The sequence below is a fragment of the Mesoplodon densirostris genome, chromosome 17 (genome assembly GCF_025265405.1).
Source record: "Mesoplodon densirostris isolate mMesDen1 chromosome 17, mMesDen1 primary haplotype, whole genome shotgun sequence".
In the NCBI taxonomy this organism is placed as follows: Eukaryota; Metazoa; Chordata; class Mammalia; order Artiodactyla; family Ziphiidae; genus Mesoplodon; species Mesoplodon densirostris.
The window spans coordinates 24189303-24213610 of NC_082677.1; the positions used below are offsets into that span (position 1 = coordinate 24189303).

At 42.4% G+C, this 24308-nt stretch overlaps 1 protein-coding gene across 1 annotated transcript in view; it reads right to left on the reverse strand.

The window, feature by feature from the left end:
• Positions 1-5754: 5754 nt before the first annotated feature.
• Positions 5755-24308, reverse strand: part of TNFSF11 (TNF superfamily member 11) — a 34763-nt gene continuing 16209 nt past the window's right edge. Inside the window, exons 3-5 of the mRNA XM_060080227.1 lie at positions 12041-12086; positions 11862-11960; positions 5755-6176 (exon numbers count right to left, since the gene is read on the reverse strand). Of these exons, the coding sequence (XP_059936210.1) occupies positions 5755-6176; positions 11862-11960; positions 12041-12086 (567 nt within the window). The remainder of the gene's footprint in view (positions 6177-11861; positions 11961-12040; positions 12087-24308) is intronic.

Below are 24308 nucleotides of genomic sequence, written 5' to 3' on the forward strand. Positions count from 1 at the left end.
AGCTGAAAAAGAATATATATGTATATATATGTATGTATGTTTGTATGTATGCATAACTGAATCACTTTGCTGTACACTTGAAACTAACACAACATTGTAAATTAACTATTCTTCAATTAAAAAAAAATAGCACACAGGCTTACATCATGGAGCTCTAGGATTATTTAGCGCCAAAAGCTTCAATGTTGTTTCTCTATTGAAAAGATCAGCTTTAATGCTCTTTATTATTGAATTCAATGGTAGTGTCATAATAGGAAAATTTTGAAATGAAGAAAATATCCCTAATTCCATCTCCGTAACACAGCAACAGTCTCATATTTGTTACCTCTGGGATCTGTCTCCATGCAAGCCACAGATCGAGGGATGTTTGGATCATTCATCCTTTTACTTACAGTTTCCCCAGTCCCAGCCTCTTCCCTGGAAGCCATCGCTGCCGAAAGGAGGATACCAGGGTGGCTGGTCCAATTAATGGTTGGGATTTGGAAAGTTTAGTAAGTTGAATGGTGGCCCCCCAAAGACACGTCTACATCCTAGCCCCTAGAATCTCTGGATGTCACCTTATTTAGGAAACAGGTCATTGCAGATGTAATTAAGGATCTTGAGAGATCTTCCTGGATTATCCAGGCAGGCCCTAAATCCAACAACAGTTATCCTTATAAGAAACAGAAGGAAAGAAGACATGGGGAGATGGGGAGAAGGCCAAGAGAAGACAGAGTCAGAGACTGATGTGAAACAGCCATAGGGGACTCTTGGAGCCACCAGCAGCTGGGAGAAACAAGAAAGGAGGCTCCCCGAGATCGACCAGAGCAAGAGCAGCCCTGCCCAAGCTCTGATTTTAGATTTCTGGCTCCAGAACTTTGGGAATAAGTTTTTTTGTTTTAAGCCACCGAGTCTGTGGCCATTTGTCCAGCAGCTCCAGGACACTAATAGGGAGGGTAACAGCCTCTAGTGGTTTCCGGATCAGGATTGCATGGAAGCTTCCTGACATTTCCCACAAGGAAGCCCACCAGCCCACCAGCCAGTCAGTCCAGTTCTCCCAGGAACATGGACACTGGGGTTTCTACCCAGCCTAGGGCTCCCCCATGTCTTGGCAGCGGGCACCGCCCGTACCTCCAGACGGCTGGGGCCAGACCCACTTCTGGGGATCCTGCCAGTCTTCTTTCAAAATTGAACCCCTGCTTGAGCCTTTGGCCACACACTACTCATCCCTGAACCGACATGGATTCTCACCCACAAGTTGCTTTCCTATTTCATTCCCATAGGCCAGACACTCCTCGCAGCTCCCTAACTATTGACTTGGGCCTAGTAGGGGATGGGACTTGCCTTTTGGATTACGAGCCACCTATTTGGTGATTTTGTAGAAGAGAAGGCAACGGAAGGTGCCGCTTCTGTTTCTAGTATAGACCTGACACGCCGTGGGCGTCTCTTTCTTCCTCTGCTGCAGTGTCTCTCTGCACCTTGGGATTTAGGTAAACTCCTCTAGATGCCCCTTGCCTATTTCATGATATGTTTCCTCACTTGGACATTCTTGGTAAGTCTCATTTATTATTTGTGCTTTCCCTAGAAGTTGTGTGTGAACTTTTCTCCTTTAACTTATTAGGGTCTAGGATGTCTTCCTTCTAAATTTGAATACTCCATCTTAAACCCGAACAAGTGTCCTCAGGAAGAAAATGGATTTTTCCCAAGAGAATGACATCCCTTGATTTTAAGACCCTGATAAGGGAGACTGAAATATCTATTATCTTTTATCAGGAGAACTTCTTGTCTCTGAAACCAGCCCTGATCCCCAGTATCTTAGCTCTGGCTGCTACAAACGGAGCAAGTGACTCCTAGCTCATTCTTTTGCCAATGGAATGGGCTACCTCTTTGAATTTTCAAAGCAGATGATTCTACAGGATTTTTCTACAGATATGGAAAGCCAGTAGCATGTGAATAATGTTGTAAGTGGTCCACATCTGATAATATCAAAGAGCTTGTCACTGCAAATAGCCAGAGCACTGGTCAAGATGCAATAACAACAGAAAAAAAATCAGTCAGCAAAGGAGGAGGGATGTGAGGGTAGATGGTTAGGAAACAAGTTTTGAACCACAAGACTAGAAGGGTAGCAGTATCATAAAAGTATTATTAATCAAAAGGATAGATTTCTGTTTTATAGCTAATACTCACTGTGTACAAATTTTTTATTGTACAAAGGGACACAAGGCTAAATCATAATAATGTGACTCAATAACTAATTAGCATTTATAAATGCAACTACTGGGGAACATATATCAATTTCATTGCAAGGAAGCTAGAGAATCCATTAACAAAGCCAAGCCTGAAGCCAGCACGTGCTTGGAGTGCCCCTCAGTGACTCCACAGGCTAAACGTGGAACTGCAGGTTGAGTCAAAGTTGGGTTCCTAAAATGTGTACGTATAACCCCAGGCTGCTATCTCTAGCCACATTGATAATTATACACACAGAGAGAGGATGAAGCGTGAGCTGCTTAGGTTCCCACCTAAGTCACTGGGGAAATGGATCTTCTCTGGTTAGTTCTCTAGGATGGCCTGATGGAGATGAATGAGACAAAAGGAAGGAGGAAAGGGAGGAAAACAAATTTGCTAGACAAGGATGGCTGCACATGTAGTGTTTTGGGAAGATGCAAGGATGCATGGACCTGGTATAGATGTCAAAACTGACTCAAGAAGAGAGATGACTTCAAATTTGGCATGCTTCCCTTGCTTCAGATTTGGCAGGTGTTGGGAAGAAGATTGAAATGGAGTAGGTAAAATAAGCAAATAGTTCCATTTGCCCTAGCATCCAGTATGTGTTGGTTTCTTGACATATTTTGTCACTCCTCAACCTTCATTTCACTGTGCTGAGTGCTGACATGGTCGGGTACTATTACAATCAGATGCAGCAGCCTTCTATTCCACGAGGGCCATCAGAGAAACTAAATGGTCCTCTGAGGCAAGAGCCAGGAATTAGGGGAAAAGAAAAAACAGGATTAAAACACTCAAGAGTGGAAGTGGAAAAGGAGGTGAGTGAGAAGAAAAAGCAGGAGTAAAAAGTAGCATGTGAGTGGGAAAAGTAGGGTTTGGATCCTGTGTTTTGGATTCTGCTATTCAGATCCTGGAAAGCCTTGAGTGTCACTAGAAAAGAGAACAAGCCTTTCCCAGACCTCCTGGCATATCCATTTGCTACAGTTGCCTCCTTCAAGGCACAGGCCAGTTCACACCAGCATTTCATTGTCATAGATTCATTCCAGCGAAGCTCTAAATATCCCTGACCTATCAGGTTGTCAACATACACAAAATTCACATTACGGTCAGGCTGAATATTCAAGGTCTTCTCTAGAGGATCTCTCTTAGCATGGCAGACCATCCACCATGTTAGTTCTTCAGTCTGGCTAGTGCCACCATGTATTTTCTTACTAGATTCCAGGTTTTTTCCATCCCTAGGACTTGGGTTTTAGCTCACTTTTGAGAGACTGCAAGTTAGTTGCCTCTAAGTTAAAAGTGGGAATGGATATTCAGCCCACCTCCTATCCAGTTTTGATTTCATTTCTAGATCTCCTGTGATCCCCATTATTGGGTTCAATGGCCTCCTTTCTGTTCCTACAGCATTCTATAGATGCCCAAGACTTGGAGATTACCACACTGTTACTAGGCTGGCTCCCCAATGAAATGAAGTTTCCTGCAGGGCAAGAGGAGTGCCATAGTATCCCCAGTGCCTGGTACAGTGCCTAGCACATAGTTGATGCTCAATAAATAATGTGCAGCAAACAAGCAAATGAATGAATGAATGTTATTCACCTTTGGAAATGATAGAATCATATTCTAGAAGCCAGGGTAGCTGATAAGGCTCTCTATGTAACAAGATTTTGTGTCAGTGGAGAGTAGAGAAATTCTCCAGTGGCCCCTCAAAGTTAATTTTTCCTTAAACAAAGAATATCTGGGACCAACAATTGGGATATATAACAGACATTTTGTGCAAATCTACCTCAGATTTACTGATAGTTTGAAAACAATAGGTGTATTTTGGTCAATGATCAAGTCCCACCCCCAAAAAGAATTGACAATTTTTTTCTTTGTAACCTCTGCCATTTTTCTCCTTTTATCCTGTTCCAACCATCAAGAAACATTTATCCACAAATGGCAAGTGTCTTGAACTATAGCTTCCTGTGTCTTCCCAAGCTGTTCACTTCCTTCTGTCTCATGTGGAGTAATCAACATGGGCTAGATGGCTCCCTCACATAAATTTCCATGAGGACGAGCATCTATCCACTCTTAATGCTTCTTCACTAGTAAGAGATACAATGTTCAGGGTTTCCTCCAGGTCAAATGATTGTTCTGCAGGGCATTATGAACTTGTGCAAAGCACTATTTTTTCTCACGATATAGGCATAACAAACTTTTCTTTTTTGAGTGGTGAAGCCTCTGTGTTTTATCTGGCTACATTCTTGCATACAAATCCCTTGTAAGTTATTTTTCAAATTCCGAGGTTCAGCAATTTAATTGAATCGGTTCCTAATTTTTAATTAAATCTGCATTTCTCCCGGTAACCTTTGGAAAGATAGAAGCCACATTACCATATTGGAGAGAAAGGATCACAGAGCAAGACAGACATAAAAGAGAAGCACAAAATCACAAGGCAGGTTTTCCTATAAATTTATTTTCATACCAAAAAAAATAACATTCTAAGGCAATGTTTTTATTATATAGTATAAAATAACTTCCACTAAATTAAAAATGGAATTTTTTTTTGCTATAAGCCACTGATAACTTTTCCATGAAAAAAATTTACAATTTGCAGCACCTGTAGAAAAAAACGCCTGTTCAATAATTATATAAATACTCTTGACAGATCCCAGTAGCCCATTATGTATCCTTTTTGACAATGTCAGCTTTCTAAAGCTGTCATTAGCTTCTAAATTTGAAAGGCACCTGGTGGTCAACATTCTGCTTATTATTCAAGGCATCCATTTTAATTTTTTGGAAATAGACTTAAGAAGTCTGAAAAATCTATTAAGTTAAAAAGAAAGAAGAAGTATCATACAGTTGATATGAGCAAACAACATTTTCCCCCTTAGCTGCAAGTTTTCCCCAGGGGATTTACAAAGTGCACCAGTTAAATACGTCTGTACATTTAAAACATTAAATATGTCAACAGCAAGACATTTTTAAATATTTTGAATCAAATACTATAGCACAAATATAATTTACAATACTTTGCACAGAAAACATTACATCTGAAATATAACTTTAGATATTATATAAAAATACATATTTTTTTTCCTCCTCATTAGAAAAAGTATTTATTTGCAGGTTCCAGCATGATGTAACAATTCAAAAGAATTTAACCCTTCAGATGGTCATCAGTTTGCAATTAGACGACCCCCTTTCCACTTCAGCTGCATCTTGGCACCTAACCACGGATTAGAGACAGAGAATTAACCCCTCCCATAGCCCAAAGGCAGTTTTTCATAAAGGCAACCATAATTGCTCCAATCTGCTTTAATTCTAGGAATTCATTACAAAATTTAAAAACCACTGTGTAAGAAAACCCTTAGATTGTAACACACCTTGAGTCCAATATGTCCCATCGGCTGTAAATACATTCGCTCCCTACAGAGTCAAAGGCATGGGTCTTCTTGTACCCTGTGGGTCATAGCCCTTAGTAGTCTCACACACCTACATATATCTTTCTTGGCTTGTTTTTAAAGTTTTCTATACATCCTAGGAAATACGTGAAAACACTTCATAAAATGGGGCTCAATCTATATCTCGAACTTTAAAAGCCCCAAAGTACGTTGCATCTTGATCTGGATCCAGTAGTGAAGGGTTGGATACCTCAATGCTTATTTCCTCACCAGACCGTAGCTTAAAAAATCCTCCAACATTTATGGAGTAAAAATGGAATTCAGAATTCCCCGACCAGTATTTGGTGCTTCCTCCTTTCATGAGGGTATGAGAACTCGGGATTTTGATGCTGGTCTTGGTGACATACACCATTAGCTGCAGATAATTCGCAGTGAGGTTTCCCGAAGTTTCATGATGTCGAAAGCAAATGTTGGCATACAGGTAATAAAAGCCATCTTGGTTAACTATTAGTTTTCCATTGCTGAAAGTCATGTTGGAGATCTTGGCCCAACCTCGGTCATGGTACCAGCAGGACAGACTCACTTTATGGGAACCTGAGGAAAAGAGAGGCACGTGATTTAAAGCCCACCCCTTCAAGGAGAAGGACATCCTCACAATTCTATGAGGTTGGAGAAGGACTTACTGTCCAGTCATTGTTCCAATGGGAAAATAATTTCTCAGAATTTATTTTCTAAAAGGGGAGTACCAGTACATTAAGAAGTACTTGTGCTCTCTGCTAGGCACCTGAGAGGGGACAAAGACAAAATCTCAATTTTCCTGCCCTCAAGGAGCCTATAGTACACAAGGGATAAGTATGATATACGTTCAGACAGGAAGCAAGGCTCGGCCCTGATAAGAAAGGTGTGGATATTGCAATGGGAATTCAAAGGAAAGAGATTACTTCTTCCCAGAGGGCTCAAGAACGATTTTGCTGGGCTACTGAGCCTGATAACTTAAAGGAGGAATTCAGCCAACAGAAGCATAAAGGTCATTCAAGGTTGAAGGAAGAGAATCAGACAAAGGCAGTTGAAACAAGAAAGCAAGAAACAAGTATAGGAAGAGAATATCCAGACTTCACATGACCCCACTTTCTCTTTTAATTCATGGAGACAGGTATATAGAAGGAGCTGAAAATCTGGGTCACAGCAACTTTGACCAAAAAGTCAAAATCTTAAACTCTATATTCTCATCACCATTGATTTTCCCCTCCTCCAATAGCCCAAATGCCTCTCAAGGCCACACGACTGAAAAGCTGCCCCCAGAGAAGTTCACAAAGAACACATCCTTGACATTGCACTCCCCAGCTTCACAACTTCATGCAATCCTTTGTGCCCTAAGGATGGTAAAATCTCTTCTAATTATTAGACCAGAACTCTCCTTTAGCTCCTTCTCACACCTGAAATGTGACAACCGATCTTCATATCACTGTTTCTGGAGCAGCAGAAGTTTCTAGAAAATCTTCTAAGTCAGCAAAGTGTCCAACGCTTTGACTCTTTCAGGTCTTTAGTGTACTTTACTAGGTCTTTAAAAATTGGGACTACCTCCATGATAAACCTCATTAATCAAATATTTATATTTATATGGATACCTATTAGCCAACTGGAAAAGATGTCAGCTAGTGGGGAAAAAGCTGTTATACTGTGGAAAGTCCAGAGTTTTCCTCCAGAGGATTTTGTAAACACTTATGCTAAGTTAAGGTTGTCATCTGCTAGGATTTCAACAAGGCAAAACAGAGCTGAGGAGTCTCAGAATGGGGTGGGGAGTAGTTTCTGAAGCCAGGGAGAAGTTCTTTGCTGCCTGTCACCCAAGAGAAATCCCCCCACAGAATTTAGACTTAAAGTGGATTCCACGGATCCATCAGAGCTGACGACACTTTGGCTAGAGTGGGTCCTTGGGAGATCTTTATAGAACCAGAAACCCACACTGGCTAACTTGCAAGACTGGCCTGAATCCTGGGAAAACGTGAACACCTGCATCTTACTCTGGAGAGCCACAAAAAAATGTTCTATTGTCCCTGGATGGCTACTGGGCAGCTGGGATATGGTCTGGGGACCTCAATACCAGGCTGTTCCAGAACCAACTAGATGGTAGGGTAAGTGGAAGAAAAAAAAATGCGGCGGCGTCCAAGCTATGGTGGGGCAATCCCCCATCCTTAGACATGCCTGCAAAGGCAAAGAAGCCAATGGTTTCAATCCCCGTGCTCAGGGGCAGGACAGATTTCCTGAACTGCACATCGTATCCACAGGAGGGCGCCCGAGCCAGCCTGAGAAGCTGCCTCCAGAACCCAACACGGCGCCCTGCCCTTTTTCATCGGAGGTCCTACCTCAGATCATCCTAAATTAAAGCATCCCAAATGTAAATATCATTCCATGGTCGCAAGTGAGTCAAAATGAGACTGTAAGACTCTATGCATCACATCCTCATGAACACTAGCAAAGTAACTTCTCCAGGCTGGTAAACAGCCACCTAGTCCATTGACAGAGCTAAAAAAACTCAAGGTGTTTCCTATTTCAAACCATCCCATGGTTACCGCCTTCTTCCCCTACTCTTGTATTCAATCCTTTATGCAATCAATTATCGGTCTTATAGTTTATCTCCTATGACGGCCCTTAACAGATAGCAGCAGAATGACTAAGGTGACGTCTACCCTCTCGACAGGTTGGATCAGCTAGCATTAGACCAAGGGCTCAGTGATACAGTCCAGGGAAGGCAGGGAAGGATATGAAAGAGAGAGGAGAATGCAGAAACCCTGACCGCATAGCACTCCTGTTTTTAGCTCAAGTCAAGTTGAAGGAGTGTCCTTATTTCCTTCTATACGTGCCTATATTTATCCATTCGCTGATCAATTTAGTCATTTAGTACATATCTGAATGGTGCTTTCTATGGGCATTCACTCTATCCACAGTTAAGAAATGCATCAAGCAGTATACCCTCAAGGCCCTTAGTAGTGGAGAAAAGAAGAAATGGGCACACCAAATGAAAAATACAACATTTTCATGTCTGCAGGTCACACAGCAGCACATGGTTGAAGTTCAGTTAAAGCACCTGCCAAGTGGAAGCTGCAGAAATTAGTGGCGACCACGTGAACTCAGCCCAGTGACGGAGGGCAGGGAGGACTTGGGTCAAATGTGGACGGGCTGAGAAAAGGGAGAGGTTTGTGATCGAGGGAAACTGTTCGAGCAAAGAACGGAATGCACACAGCACGCAGAGGAAAAGGGAGAAGAACTGTCAGTGTGAACTGGAAGGCTCATGAATAGCGATAGTGGGAGAAAAGATGAGTATAGCGCCCCCATCAGGTTGGAAGACCTCACACAGCAAGCCTGGGCTTCCATCATTAGAGACCTTCAGCCTCCCCAGCTGCCCCAGCCCCTAGGGTCACTGCTATTAGATACTAGAGAAGAAGTCTCTCCAGATATTTAGCCTGAGCTGCCCTTAAGAGAGCCATGAATCCTGACCTCACAAAATACTCCCCAATGCATTTTATTCAAGACGCTTTGAAATACAGTCAGTATAAGGCAGATTCTGATTTCTTTATGTGTAAATAAGTACAAATAAGTATGGAACAGAGGCCCCGAATGAACATGCAAAATGAAAGCCATCTTCCTCTGAAGTATCCAATCCTGGCCCAAACTGGGAGATACATGGACTCAAGGAGTCATTGGCCAAGCCAGAAGAGCAAATTCTGTTTTCTTAAACAGAAGCATACACTAACTCATTTCACTCTGTCTCAAGCTCAATAACCATCAGAATAAACCAGGAGTTTTGCCTTCTTTTTGGCAATGATTTGATGCGAGGTGCCCGGAGGGAGAGCTATATATAACTAAAACATGCTTGTTATTGCCAAATAGACTTTGGCACACAGTCTAATGCAATATTTATCATATGCCATTTAAAATGAACTGAAAAGATAAATGCAGACTACATTCACAGCACACACAGCTGACAGATCAGTATTAATTTGATTGCCTTTGCTAACATGCAAAATAGTTTTCCACTCAGAAAATTAGTGCAGTTCCACCATAAGCCACACACATACACACACACACACACAGAAAGAGAGAGAGAGAGAGAGAGGGAGAGAGAGAATTTGTTTATGAAGCAAATATCTGGGACAGTATAGATAGTTTAGGAAAATCTAAAAATCAAACAGTTGGTTTCTCCTTTCAATGTCTGTAGTCAGGAAAAATTCCTTTGTGGCCCATACTATATTAGTAGCTTCAAAACTGCTTATTAAAACTTGTATTTTTTTTAACTCTAAGAAGAACTTGCCTTGAATCATTTTTGTAAAACAAAAAATAGAATATATAAAATTATTTAATTAAACTTTAAATAATGACAAATTACATTCACTAAGTTCTTACTATATGCCCACTTCCATATAAGCATTTTAGTATATAACCTCATTAAATCTTTATAGCTGCCCCATGAGGTACAAACTGTTACCATCCCCATGAAGAAGCTGACACACAAAGGATTCCAAGAATTCGCACAAGGTCACCCAGCCAGGTAGTACAGTGGGACCTCAAACCCAGGCCATTAGACTTGAGACGCCCTGCTATTAAAACCACATTAATCTACTTCTTTCATGAAAAGAGGAACATAAGCACTCTGAATTTATTCCCCTCTGACAAAGCCAACAGGCCACAAGATACTTATGTGATAACCTATAGTATAAAAAGCATGGACTTGGGAATCAACTAGAGTGGAATTCAACTTCTAATCCTGCCACATTGTAACCTCGATCAGATAACTTACACTAGGTGGAACTTGGTTTCCCTGTTTGCAAAATCTGAATGATAATCACTGCCTTGCAGGGTTGTAGTAAGGTTTAGAGATAACGAATACAGAGCAAAATGCCCGATACAAAGTGTGTGTATAAATGGTATAAGAATAATAACAATAATATTCCATTGTCACTCCATCATAATGTCCTTTGTGATCTTTCTGATGCTCACCTAACCCAAGGTGAAGTAACCAGTGGGGATTATATGATGGAAATCACTGGTACATTAGGTAGATGTAGACACAGAGCTCTGGGTTTCCTCATTTCCAAAAGATAATGAGGTCTCCAATCTATTGAGCTCAATTCTTAGCCAGAAAAAAATGATAAGTCCCTGGAGAATGAGGATGTCTCATTTTCTAGAGGGCTATTGCCTCTTAAATATCACTCTGTTGAGCTCCTGCCTGGAACTCTGCAGGAGATGGCTGAGTATATGACTACCTGGAGGAATTCAAGCACCTCACAGGCCAGCAATGGGGATGTGTCAACTTTTGCTTGGAAAGATAGAGATGAGTATAACACGGGATTATCCTTCCCAGTTATGCAACCTCAACTTGCAGTCTTTTAAAATAAACTCACTCTGATGATCTGAAAATGAATATAGTGATGATGTCCATTCCGGCACGATTGAGAATCACTGTTTCCATGATGTGGAGGACCAACTGAAGAATAAATGATCTTTCTTCTGGTCTAGAAGTTAAGGGCTCTCAAAATTTTGCTAACAGGCTAAGAATAGGTCTGAGTATTCAGATGGGCTGATAAATGACTTTTTTTTAACATCTTTATTGGAGTATAATTGCTTTACAATGGTGTGTTAGTTTCTGCTGTATAACAAAGTGAATCAGCTATATGTATACAGATATCCCCATATCTCCTCCCTCTTGCATCTCCCTCCCACCCTCCCTATTCCACCCCTCCTATCCCACCCCTCTAGGTGGTCACAAAGCACGGAGCTGATCTCCCTATGCGATGCAGCTGCTTCCCACTAGCTATCTTTTTTTTTTCTTTTGCGGTGCGCGGGCCTCTCACTGTTGTGGCCTCTCCCGTTGCAGAGCACAGGCTCCAGACACGCAGGCTCAGCGGCCATGGCTCACGGGCCCAGCCGCTCCGCAGCATGTGGGATCTTCCCGGACCGGGGCACGAAAACCGTGTCCCCTGCATCGGCAGGCAGACTCTCAACCACTGCGCCACCAGGGAAGCCCCTAGCTATCTATTTTACATTTGGTAGTGAATATATGTCAATGCTACTCTCTCACTTCGTCCCAGCTTAGCCTTCCCCCTCCCTGTGTCCTCAAGTCCATTCTCTATGTATGCATCTTTATTCCTGTCCTGCCCCTAGGTTCATCAGAACTTTTTTTTTTTTTAATTCCATATATATACTGTTAGCATACGGTATTTGTTTTTCTCTTTCTGACTTACTCTTGAAATATTTTTCAGGTTGGATATAAATGGAACTTACCTGATGGGATGTCAATAGCATTAATCGTGAGATGGGCAAAGGGCTGAGTCTCAGGCTTGTTCCTTCTGGCCAGATCTAACCATGAACCTTCCACCATGGCTGGAGATGAGAGAAGCCATGTTAGCTCAAAGAGGAGTCACCCTAGGGGTTTTCAAATATTTATGCAGATCCATGCTTACCTTTTTCTGCTCTGATGTGTTGTGATTTAACAATATGTTGCATTTCCTGCAATAAAAAGAAAAAAGAATCTTTTTTATACACTCTTTTGATAAAGCAGTTAAGAATTCAGGACTGTCGGACATACAATAAATTAATCCTCTTTCCTTCAAAATATGCCAGAAGTACATAGACAGTAAAATTTCTTGATGTTCTAAGTAGCTATCAAGGGAAGTTCACCCCAAAGAATTATGTTGATGTGCTTAAAAAGTAGACTACACACATACCATCCAATAAAATACTTTGGACAATAAGAGGAAATAAAAGACAATGTAAATTATAAAACACGGCATCACTGAACATAATTAAACATTTGTAGCAGGTACACAAATGGAGATGAAATTAACTAGGAAAATAACAATTACCACAGAATATATGACCCTCTTAAATTTTCAGAGAGTCTCTTTTTATGTCTGTTTCATGAGTGAATTCCTGTTATAATGTTGAAGCTCAGCCCATAAGAAAGAGAAAGATGCTTGGCTTCCAGTGGTTAATTTTTTATTTTAAAAAGTCACAGTGTATTTAAAGTACTACATGGAAGTCTAAGAGCTTTTTAGATTACCAATCATTAACTTAAAATAGTGCCACAAATAGAGGTTTAGAAGTGCAAGCCAGTAAAAGAAAGAACTCAAGTACATAAAGAATGTATGTAATTGAGTATCTCAATTTGAGCCCTGACAGTGAAGGGTCCAATAAGTAACTGCAGGCCCACCTGAATCAAGACCTTAGCTACCATTAAATAGTAAAGTGATGCGGATGGAACTTCAGGCTTTGACTTCAGCTCAAATCCCTTCTCAGTCACCTACAAATATTGAGGACATTAATAGCACCTTTATCATCGGTGGTTGTGAAGACTCAATAAGATCATGCATGTAGGCATTCAGCAGAGGGTCTGGTAACTCCATACATCTAAACACGACTAGAAACACTCTGGAGAGATTCCTGATTTCTCGGTTATTGGGGTGACCATCCATGCTCACTACCCCACCCCCTCATGATGTTTGAAAGATAGGCCAGATAGCTTAAGTTCTTGGAATGTCTGGAGAGAAGGGCTTTGAGATAGAGGATAGTTAGATAGATAGAGGCTATAACTAAACTTCCACTGTTAGCAGTTGGAAGGGTTCTAGTGGTAAAATTACATTGATTCTTCTCTCTGCCTTCAAGACCCCCAAGAGAGAAGAGAATCAATTCTATTTTTAAAGACCCTGGGAGGATAGCACAGCTGTCTTCAGTTCCCTATTCTAACATCTTAAAGAAGTCACAGCATGACTGATTTTTAGAAGGAAACTTTACAGCCTCATCCAAGGCTACTTCCTGCCCTTGCCTTGACCCAGGGCACTGCCCTGCACAGCTCTGGGAGCATCTCTGCAGGAAATTCCAGGCAAATGATGGCTGGCTCTTTTGGGTTGTGCAATGCAGTGGCCCTTACCAGGCTTTGTTCCTCTCCCCACTCCATCCAAGATTTATTTCTCTCCCCTGCTCACTGCCAATCTCCCAAGTCTTTTCTCATGATCTTTGGATTCCCAATGGTACCCTGATTTCTGGAATTTCCTGGTTTAGTCTTCCCTGCATTCACAACAGAGATTTATATATGCACAATGTACCTATTATACATTGTGTATACCTTTATACATTTATATATACACAGTGTATCTTTTACCTTTATAAATACATAATACATTCCATATATAATATATATATAGTGTATCTTTATTCATTGTATATATCTTTTTACACTTATAATGGAGATATATACACACACACAATGTTTACTATACATTGTATATAGCTTTATACATTTATGATACAATATATCTTTATACATTGTGTATCTCTTTATATACTTATATATGTGTACATAATGTAACTTTATCTGATTATTATCTCTTAAAAGATTGGAACAAATAGGAACCTGGATGACAGTAATTCAGAGATTTAAAGCTACCCCTCATTTTCCCTCTAGCCCCGATCTGCCTCATCCTCAGAAGGAAGAGGGGAGGGAGAAGAAGGAAGGAAAGCAAAGTATGACATGCCTACAAATGCCTGCTTGGTGCTTTTCTATTGAGAAAAGCACACTTATTATTGAGAAAAACAAGGTAAGATCCATTTTGCTAGCTCAGTGGTTCTCAACCTTGAACATGCAGCACCGATCTCCCAGAGGGCTTGTTGAAACACAGTTTCTGATCTGCTTGGTCTGGGGCGGGATCTGAGAATTTGCATTTGTAACAGACGAGCTGGTGTTGCTGACCTGGGGCCTCCATTTGAGAAGAGCAATCCCTCTCACATCCCAAAAGATTTCAGAGATGAGCAAATCTGAGATCTTCTTGAAGCTTGAGACCAGGCCAAAGGAGCAGCAGACAAAAGTCACTGATTAAGTGGGCAGGGAAAGTTTGTTCTCTTCTACCTGGGAATAAACTTCTGCCCATTTAATCAGCAGGTGCTAGGTCAGATCTGTCACGGAAACTTTTCATTTCAAGAAAATTCAATAACCAGTGTCATTCAGAAACACTTTCAATGTCTGCTTAAAAAAAAAAAAAAAAGTGTGTCATGACCCAGGATGAATTAAAACTTGAGCTAAAGGCCCATGAGGTAATGCTGCTTTCATGTTATATATTGTTGGGTATCCAAGAATTGCAATTCCTCTTAGAAACCCTATAGGTAAGTTTCCACATGAAAAGCAAAGTACATGATGTGTCTATAGCCTCAGGCTACAAAAAATGTAGTCTCAGTATCTGTTCTTATATCCCTACCCCACCCCAATCTTTTGAACTCAAGATCATTGTTATTTATGTGCACAGATATCAACCACAAACATAACATTCTTCTAAGACTACAGTTTTAGGGTACTCTGGCCCAACTCCAGCCAGTCTAACTCAATTAGTCTGATATTGACTTGGTAGCTTTTTACAAGAATCTCCCCAGGTGATTCTAATATGCAGCAGGCGTTGAGAAACATTATGACTAATTGAGCATTTCCGTGAATGGTTGCTTGGCGACAGCTCTATTTCGTCCTAGATTTATTATATCCTCACGATTTATATATATTCCAAGTGTTGAAAATTAAATCATCCCGGGCTTCCCTGGTGGCACAGTGGTTGGGAGTCCGCCTGCCGATGCAGGGGACACGGGTTCGTGCCCCGGTCCGGGAAGATCCCACATGCTGCAGAGCGGCTGGGCCCATGAGCCATGGCCGCTGAGCCTGCGTGTCTGGAGCCTATGCTCCGCAACGGGAGAGGCCACAACAGTGAGGGGCCTGCATACCGCAAAAAAAAAAAAAAAAAAAAATTAAATCATCCCTTACATCTGCAGCCAGCAAAAAGCCAACTATCTCCCCTTGTATTACCCTGGTTGATTCATGTTAGAATCAGAGGCTGGGTAACTACTACTAAGCTCACTTTTCAGACTGGAAAATGGAGGCCAAGGGAGAATAAGGATGCCCCCAATAACCCTGGGACTTGAGCTTACACTTTCCCAGTCCTCTTCTAGAGCTATCAGCCCACCCCCCTTCACAAGATGTGGTCAACAACTCTACTGGAAGCTGGCAGGAAAGTATCAGTGGCCTGTGATGGGGTTCAGGACATGCTACCCCCAAATATGGTGCTTTGGCAAGTGGAATATTTTAAGCTAAAGGATTTGGGGAAATGGCAGAGGCAGGAAGGACTACCTGGCTTTGTCCTTCTCCCCTGAAGCAGGTCACAGACCCTCATGTGAGAAGTGCCTTACCACTGGGAAGAAAGGAGCGTCTTCGTCTCTTAAGACGGGAGGACGCCTCGAGGAATCTGAAGGAACAGGCCTTGCTCCGTTTCCCCCAGTTTACCATCCTTAGCTCAGACCCTGTCCTGTCCTGTCCTGTCTAATTTTTCTACACCTTTCCACCCTTCATCAAACTGGGTATAAAAACCACTCAGCTTAACTATTCCTGTGGGTCTTCATTTCCTAATGAAAGCTCCTGTGTCACATAAAACTTACATTAAATAAATTGGTATGCTTTTCTCTTATAATTTATCTCTTGTCAGTCTAATTTACAGGGCCCCGACTGGTGAACTTAAGTGGGGAGAGGGAAGAAATTTTTTTTCCCTCTCTATACCTGTCAGGAAATTCTTAGAGGGTGGTCCCCTCCCTGAAGTAGAAACTCTGAAAGGAGGCCCACCTTGACCAGGGATCTGACAAAAAGGAACCTCAACATCAGGAAATATGGTCTCAGAATTCTTGGGGAGGGGGCTTCAGAAAACAGCAGGCTCAGAACCTGCCAAGACTTGTTCAGAGCTTGGCTAGTGAAGCCTCCAAAGTAAGCCATGAGGGCCCTGGACATGGGGGCCTCACGTCTCTAAATGTGACTCCATCAAGGCCACTCCACAGAGCAGGGCCACTCTGTTTGGTCATTTTTCTCAAAGATCAGATACTTTGCTACGTACATACCAAGCATAGTTTTCTCTTGAATGGCCCCCTAATATTTTTAATTTTCAAAATTATAAGAAACTCTTTTAAAGGAGTACCCAAACTTCACCCCAACGGACAATTCCATTTATTTCCTAAGCTTTGCATTTATGTTTATTTTCATCCACAGTAGTCCTCTTCTTTTGTCACATTAATTAGAGTGTTTTAAAATTTGCAGAGTTCTTTAAGTCCCAAATTTAATCATTCAGACATTGCTTCTGGTTTCTTTGAATGCAGAAAGTTCTGATTCATCTATTAATAATTTGGGGAAGACACTACAAAGAACATCCTAACTCCTTTCCTCTGAACAAATTATTCACATGAAAGAGATCTTTTAAAAAATGTTATATGTGTTTTATCTTATTTTATATCCAGCTGTAAATTAGAAAAAAAAAAGTTAACTCTCTGGATAGACATTCAATGCACTCATATGTTGTCTACACTCTCAGAATGCCCACAGCTTTGCATAAAGACGTATAGGCAGTTCTGATACACCTCCCAGCAAACAGCCTCCAACAGAAGCCAGAAACAGTTTCCAGGCTGAGGAAGCCAGGCAGACAGCCCTCCGTGCGCTCTTCTCTTGGCTGAAAGCTACTAAAGAGAGCCCAGTGCCCTGCTCCCCAGGAAGATCAGCGATCTACCTTCTCAGAATACAGCATGTTTAGCATCTGTCACATGCAAGGACAAAGAGAACTACCCCCTGGTTTCCAAAACCTACTCATGACCATTAGGATCACCTGTAAGTTACTAAGAAAAATCCCATGAATGAAGGAACCTATTTATGGTCACACTGTAACAAGTAGGCTTTTCAGCGAATTTATGCACTTCTTAAATAAGCATAATTTGCGCCTAAATTATGAGAGCTCCATTTAACCCTTCAAAACAGGACAAAAAGGAAAACCGACCGACTGGTAGACAGCCAAAGAAATCGCTGCCAATTCAAGGATAGAAGAAATCCTCTGACATACTGCCACCTAGTGGACACTGTCTAACATTGTCAAGCCTGGGCTTCCACAGCCAGATCTCGCAGATTTGAAACTGCCTTCGCCCCCAACTCCAAAGTCTAAAAACAAGAGAGATGCAGAAGTTTCACAACATTTGAAAATCTGCTCCTTGTGGTATCTTCCTATTTAGACTGCACTGACTTTTCGTCTTTGCTGTCCGAGTACATTTGAACAGACAAGAAAACAACCGGTATGATTTTTCTTTCCTTTTAAATTTCGACTTTTTATTTCACTCATAGAAAAAATGTTGGGATTTCACAATTTCTCCTCCAGGAAAGAAAGTACACAAAAGATTAATATGATTGTGTAACTGTGGTCTGTAGGACTGCTTCTCTTTAACTTCGCCTGAATTCAACATCCCAGAAGTACAATTCCCAGGAGTGTGACAGGGAGACTGCTGGGACAGGCTCCCTTGAATATCTTGGATCTTTTTCCAAAAGAGGGAGGAGGGAGACATCCCAGAACTGGCTCAGTCTTGATATATCAAAGTCACTTAGGAGAGATTGTACTCAGTAAGAATAAATATAAACATCTATCAGTACTTTCAACTTCTTTTGAGTAATTATGGGAATTTTGCTCCAGGTAATTTAAACATTTACAGCAAACGCTTAAGCCAGCCTTTGCAAACTCAGCTGGATAACTGCCCCAAACAAGACTTTGATAGCATACCAATTCAAGAGCGAATGTTATTAAATTGGCCTTAGTTTGTTTGACTGAAGTGGTTTTTTTTTTTTTTTTTGGTCTTACAAAATCATATGTATAAATAGATTTAAATTTGCACTGGGGACACTCCCAGCTGTAAAGATTCCCTGAAAAAAGGTCAAGTTCCTGGAGTCTGGCCTTATCAGACTGAAAATCCCATCTGTTCATTGTGATGTGAATTGTGTGATCCATGTGGGACCTGTCAATCAGCACAGGAGAAACAATTTGTCTAGCCAGATGCTTCCAGAAACCACTGGCACCAGCTCCTACCTGGGGTCTCAGGTGGCTGGCTCCCCCTGCAATCCCAATGGCAGCTGCAGGGACATCTGGCTGGTTGAACAAGGATTTAACACCCCGTTTGCCAGATATAATACAGGGCTCATACACTTGTTAACATATGCAATGCATTCATTTTAACATCTGAATGATACCCTTCCTGTAATTCTTCTCCAACTTAGTTACAAGAACAGTGTTTTCATCAGCTGAGTTAGCACATAAATGCCACATATGGGTTGCTTCTGAAAATGAATAGCCAGTTTCCTAATTTTGCAGAGAAATCCTGCAGACTTCCACCTTTTAAATAGCTCAGAAATCCATCCTCTCCTCTCCAGCCAGAGGACCACTGCCTTCCTTCAAGCTTTATCATTTCTCATTAGGATTCCAATAATAACCTCCTACCTCCTCTCCTGATCTCCTGCTTTCCTCCAACTGGTCCATTGCTGCTAGAGTGAGCATCAGAAAGTCTGCATGGAAGCAAGCCCCTTCTCTTCTTTTTTGAAAGGTTTTTAAAAATTCTTATGGAAATATAGTTGATTTACAATGTTGTGTTAGTTTCAGGCACACAGCAAAGTGATTCAATTATATAGATAGATAGATAGATGATAGATAGATTCTTTTTAAGATTCTTTTCCATTATAGGTTATTACAAGATATTGAATATAGTTCCCTGTGCTATACAGTAAGGCCTTGTTGGTTATCTATCTTATATATAGTAGTGTGTATATTTTAATCCGAAACTCCTAACTTATCCCTTCCCCTACTTCCCCTTTGGTAACCGTAAGTTTGTTTCCTATGTCTGTGAGTCTATTTCTGTTTCGTAAATAAGTTCAGTTGTAGTATGACAATACTACAAATACTACTTAGTATGACAATCTCTAGGTCCATCCACGTGCTGCAAATGGCATTATTTCATTCTTTTTTTATGGCTGAGTAATATTCCATCGTGTATATATACCACATCTCCTTTATCCATTCCTCTGTCAATGAAGTCCCTTCTCTTCTGAAAACCCTCCAGGGGCTGCCTGCAGACTTCAGGAACAAGTCTACATTCCTTACCTGGGTTTATAAGGCCCTGCACGACCAGGCTGCTTACCATTCCAGACCCTCCAGCTATTCCTCCCCTGCACCCCCAAACTCCATCACCCCTGAGGACACTCTGGACACTCAAGCCACACAGAACTACTTAGAGTTATTTCTCTCTGCAGGTCTCCTGCCCTCCCATCCGTGCAGACTTGGCGTACAACTGCTCCCCTGGAGAAATGTCTTACTGTCTTATCGATAGCTCATCTTTAATTGTAAAGATTTTTTTCCCATGGCATTCTTGGCTCACAAGGCACCAAAAGAATAGCCACGAGGTGTTGTGGAGCAACTAAAGAGACAGGATTAGAATTGATGCCTTAGCTTCGCTTGCCTGCTCTCCGAAAGCTCACGTGGAGCTTCCAATCCACAGGACATGCGGGAACACTCTGTATGCACTTGGATGGAGCTGGAGGCCCCCCAGCTTGTCATGAAGAGTCAATGGTGACAGTTCGAAAACACTTCAAAGCAAAGAACTTTAAGAGCAGGAGCCATTAAAGGTTCTGTCACCTAAATACATGTCATTCAGCTAGAGTGGAGCCTGTGCTTCTCAGCCCAGATCCCCTGGAGCAAAGCCCTACAGGGTACCCAGCACCAGCAGGGAGAGGGCAGGAGCACGGGGAAGGGGGAAGGGCATCTCCCCCCAATCCCCACAGGGGAGGAGGAGGGGAGGGGGAGATAGGAGGGGCTCAGGGTCCAGCAAGGGTCGGGGCAGGTGAAACAGTAGATAAGGCATAAGCCCCCCTAATCCTGAAGGTGAGAGACTTGAATTTGTAACTTTACCCTCTCGTCCCTAAAATTCTTGATTTCTTACTATGAACTACTGATTTTAAAAATTCTCTCAAAGCCAGAGTCTTCTCCACAGGATTCTATCTCCCCCGCCCTCATGCACCTCAGCTCTGAACCCCCTCATCTCTTTGTCTCCTCACTGAATTAGCCACCAACCCACGACCATCCCCGGAAATTCTCAAGAAAGAGTTTTACCAAGAAAAATGTGGACTGGCCTCCTCCTTCCACCCCAAGTACAGTCAGCGAGGGCTCATTTCTCCCAGAAGAAGTCTGCTGATTGGAAAAGACATGTCTTTGCACACACATAATGTACTCTACCCACCGAACGGCTAAAGAATACGGTGCCCTTGTTTTCCTGAAGCACAGTGATGCTTTCCCGGCAGGGCGATGGCTATGCTGGGAATAGAAAATTAGTTTTTATTGTTTAACCTTCATGGTTTAAATGAGGAAGCTTCTGCTCTAGGTAAAGGTCCCTTCGGGTTTTCATAAAGTAGCCCTATGACAGCAATATTAGTCTTCATAAAAAGCCCAATTTTAAAGTGTCTTGAGCTAGGGTACTCATTTAAAAAGTTTCATCTAGGGCTTCCCTGGTGGCACAGTGGTTGAGAGGCCGCCTGCCGATGCAGGGGACACGGGTTCGTGCCCCGGTCCGGGAGGATCCCACATGCCGCGGAGCGGCTGGGCCCGTGAGCCATGGCCGCTGAGACTGCACGTCCGGAGCCTGTGCTCCGCAACGGGAGAGGCCACAACAGTGAGAGGCCCGTGTACAGAAAAAAAAAAAAAAAAAGTTTCATCTAAGGCTTGGCAGGGTAACTGCAGTGGGGAATCTTGGGCTAACTGTGCTATTTACCACGTCTCTGCTCTCTTTTGCCACTTGAAACATAATTATGCCACCTCATATTGGCAGAGCTTCTGACATTCACAAAGCCCTATCTCCTCTGTAGAAGGCTTACTCTCACATCGACTCTTCCCCAAAGTATTTCTGACTGCTACAAATGGAACTAAAGGGGAACAGAGGTACCAGGCCAGCCACTGTGGACCAGTGAGGCCAGGGAGGGAAGGGGCAGGATGGCCGTGAAGGTCCTCCAGACTCCAAGTCCCTATGGTGTTCATGCCCCAAAGAGGGAAGACGCTCCCTCTTGAAGAAGACCTCCACCCCTTGACGAGAACCTTCCAGGCCCTTGTAATGTGGCTAGCTTCCGACAAGATTAAACAACCAGCCACCTGATGACGCCGAGAGCAGGAATGAGCACAGATCACTCGTGTATTCATTAAACGTGCTCTTTAAACATTAACTGAGCGCCTACTCGTTGTACCTGTCATTGGCTAGAGAAACCAAACATCACATAGTCTCTGTCCTTGGAAAGCTCACATCTGGGTGAGTCAGACCCACACCCGGCTCCTGGGGTCAATGCTATGATGGGGTGAATACGAGAAGCCCTAGGTGTGCACAAAATGGGCCCCTAACCCCAAAGGTGGGCAGGCGGGCATCACTGGGGGACTCTTTGGGAAGTAATGCCTGAGCTAAATTTTGAAAGACAATTAGAAAACTGTACACAAAGAGCCTGGAATGGCACATAAAGAACATGCGCAAAGACCCATAATTCATCCATCATTTCATCCATCCATCCATCCATCCCACAAAGCTCACTGATGGCTGCTAGGGCCAGATGCTCAGCAGGATGCTAAGATGCTGCATGTCCTGGATGGATATCCTCTCTGGCTTCACTGTGTTTATGGCTGTAGCAGGGGGGCGGGGGTGGGGTGGGGAAGGGCACAACCAGGTTAGGGAACTTCTAGCACCTTCCTGAGGTGGGTCCACCGAGCACAAGCTGAGGTGGGGTGAGGAGATGGAGCCACAAGGTAATGAGCCTGGAGAGGCTGGCGTTAGAAGGAGGGTTCCAGAACACAAAAGGCTTTGTGTTGTGTGTTCAGCAGCTCAGAATTTATCCTGATGACTATAGGGGGTCCCCCAAAGGATTTCCTTAAGTAGGAAAGTAAGATTGTAAGTTGAGAAGTCACTCAGCTGTGGAGGATGGACTGGAGGTAATGTGAGTAGGATGGGGTGCCCACTTGCAGTGGTCCAGATGCAAAATGACAATGGTGATGGTGACACCTGTGTTCAGGTGACAACAGCAGTGACACAGAGTAAAGTATGTGAAGGTTTCGTAAGGAGGTAGAATTCCCAGGACGGGGGTGAGATGAAAAGTCAGTGAGTAAGTGTCTAAGGCCATCTTCTGGCTTCTGATTTGGGGCGATGGAGATAATATCATAGTAATTCACCACACAAGGGTAGATCAGATGGGAAGCAGGTACAGGCACTGAGGAGAAGAGATTCTGAGTTCACCTAAACCTTCTGATGAAGATAAGCCTTACAGTTTATAATTATCAAGATTATTTTTACTGCTGCTACTGCTGCTATTACCACCTAGTGCTCTCAAAGGGCAATAACTAAGGACTGGGGTAGCACCCTCGTGATGAGGAAGCTACGAGAGAATGGACCTCTCAGACCCTGAATCTCAAAAAGTTCAAGCAAACATTTATTGTCTGGTCATCTCAGATACAGACTGTTCTCTGCAACTTCCAAGACCCGTCTTCTCCACACAACACAGGCTGAATCCTACTTCTTAAATATAGTCATTCATTCATCAATGGCTCCCCTGTCCTCCAGTGGCCCTCAACTCTTCTTAGGATGCTTAGAACACCTCTTTGGTCAGTATCCACCCTGAAGCCTTCTTGTAAAGATGGACCAGCCCCCAGCCCTTCTAAAAAAAGATTTCCCATGTCACAAAGTCTACTCCTAAACTACCAAATCAGAATCTTTGTAACAGTAATCTAGGAACCTTTTTCTTTCTTTTGTAAACAAGGTCCCCAAGTGATTCTTAAGATCAAGCAGGTTTGGAAAACGCTGCTCTAGGGCAGGCCATTCTCTCCAGTTCCACAGGCTGTACTTCTCCTAGGACGAGCCACTCCTGGTGGAGCAATCCAACCATCCTTTACCAAGTCCCCTCCAACTGAGGACCCTCAGTCTTCCTGACTTCTGGAGTCTTAGCTCAAGATCCCCATGCCACATAACGAGATGCTCCTCTTTCAGGAACGTCCTTCTTCTGCTCTGTTGCTTTAAAAATGTCAAGCCAGAATATCTTTCCTTCCACCCTGGAGTACTTTTAGCACAAAGATAAGCCCACCTCTGACAACATCATTCCCTGGTTATTTCCCACGTGCAGACCCTCCTACCTTTTGCCCTGGCTCTCCCCTGAGATTGAACGCATCACGGCCAATGGCCCATTGTTGGGCAAAAGGCAGTAGATGGCCTTGGTTTTGTAGGAAAATTCTGTGGGTCATACTTTGGCTTTCCCATAAAGGCAGCTTTTATAAATGCTAGATATAATTGGGGTTGATTGAATTGCAGTTCCCAAAACTGTTATGGCAGAGATGAAATCCCATTGGAAAACCACTACATGACTAACATCTTGATTTGGGAACATCAGTGCCCCCAAACCCCAAGTTGCCTTGTGGGTTTACAAGAAACTTTCTTGGGACACATACTCTTATATACAAAGGCAAAGAGATAATGAACGGGGTTTAATTTTTCCCCTTGTTTCTGTTGTGTGTGTATTAACTACAAAGCAAATGAGAAATAATGGCTATGTAACAACTCCAGTGATTACAATTTCATAAACAGTTAAGATCTACTCAACTTTTAATTGATTTCTTATGTGCTAGTTTTAAAAATGGGAATAGGTTTCCCATAATAATTGACATTGGAATTCTAAGGAATCAGCTTTACAGATGAAAAAAACAACCACTCAATCTGATGAACTTTCTGGTTTTAAATTAATGTTCTTGAATCCACAAAACCTACTAAAAACTGGACAAGTGAGAATCAAGGTTTATTCACAGATCACAGATGCATATGACTAAATGAAACTTTGAGAGTTCC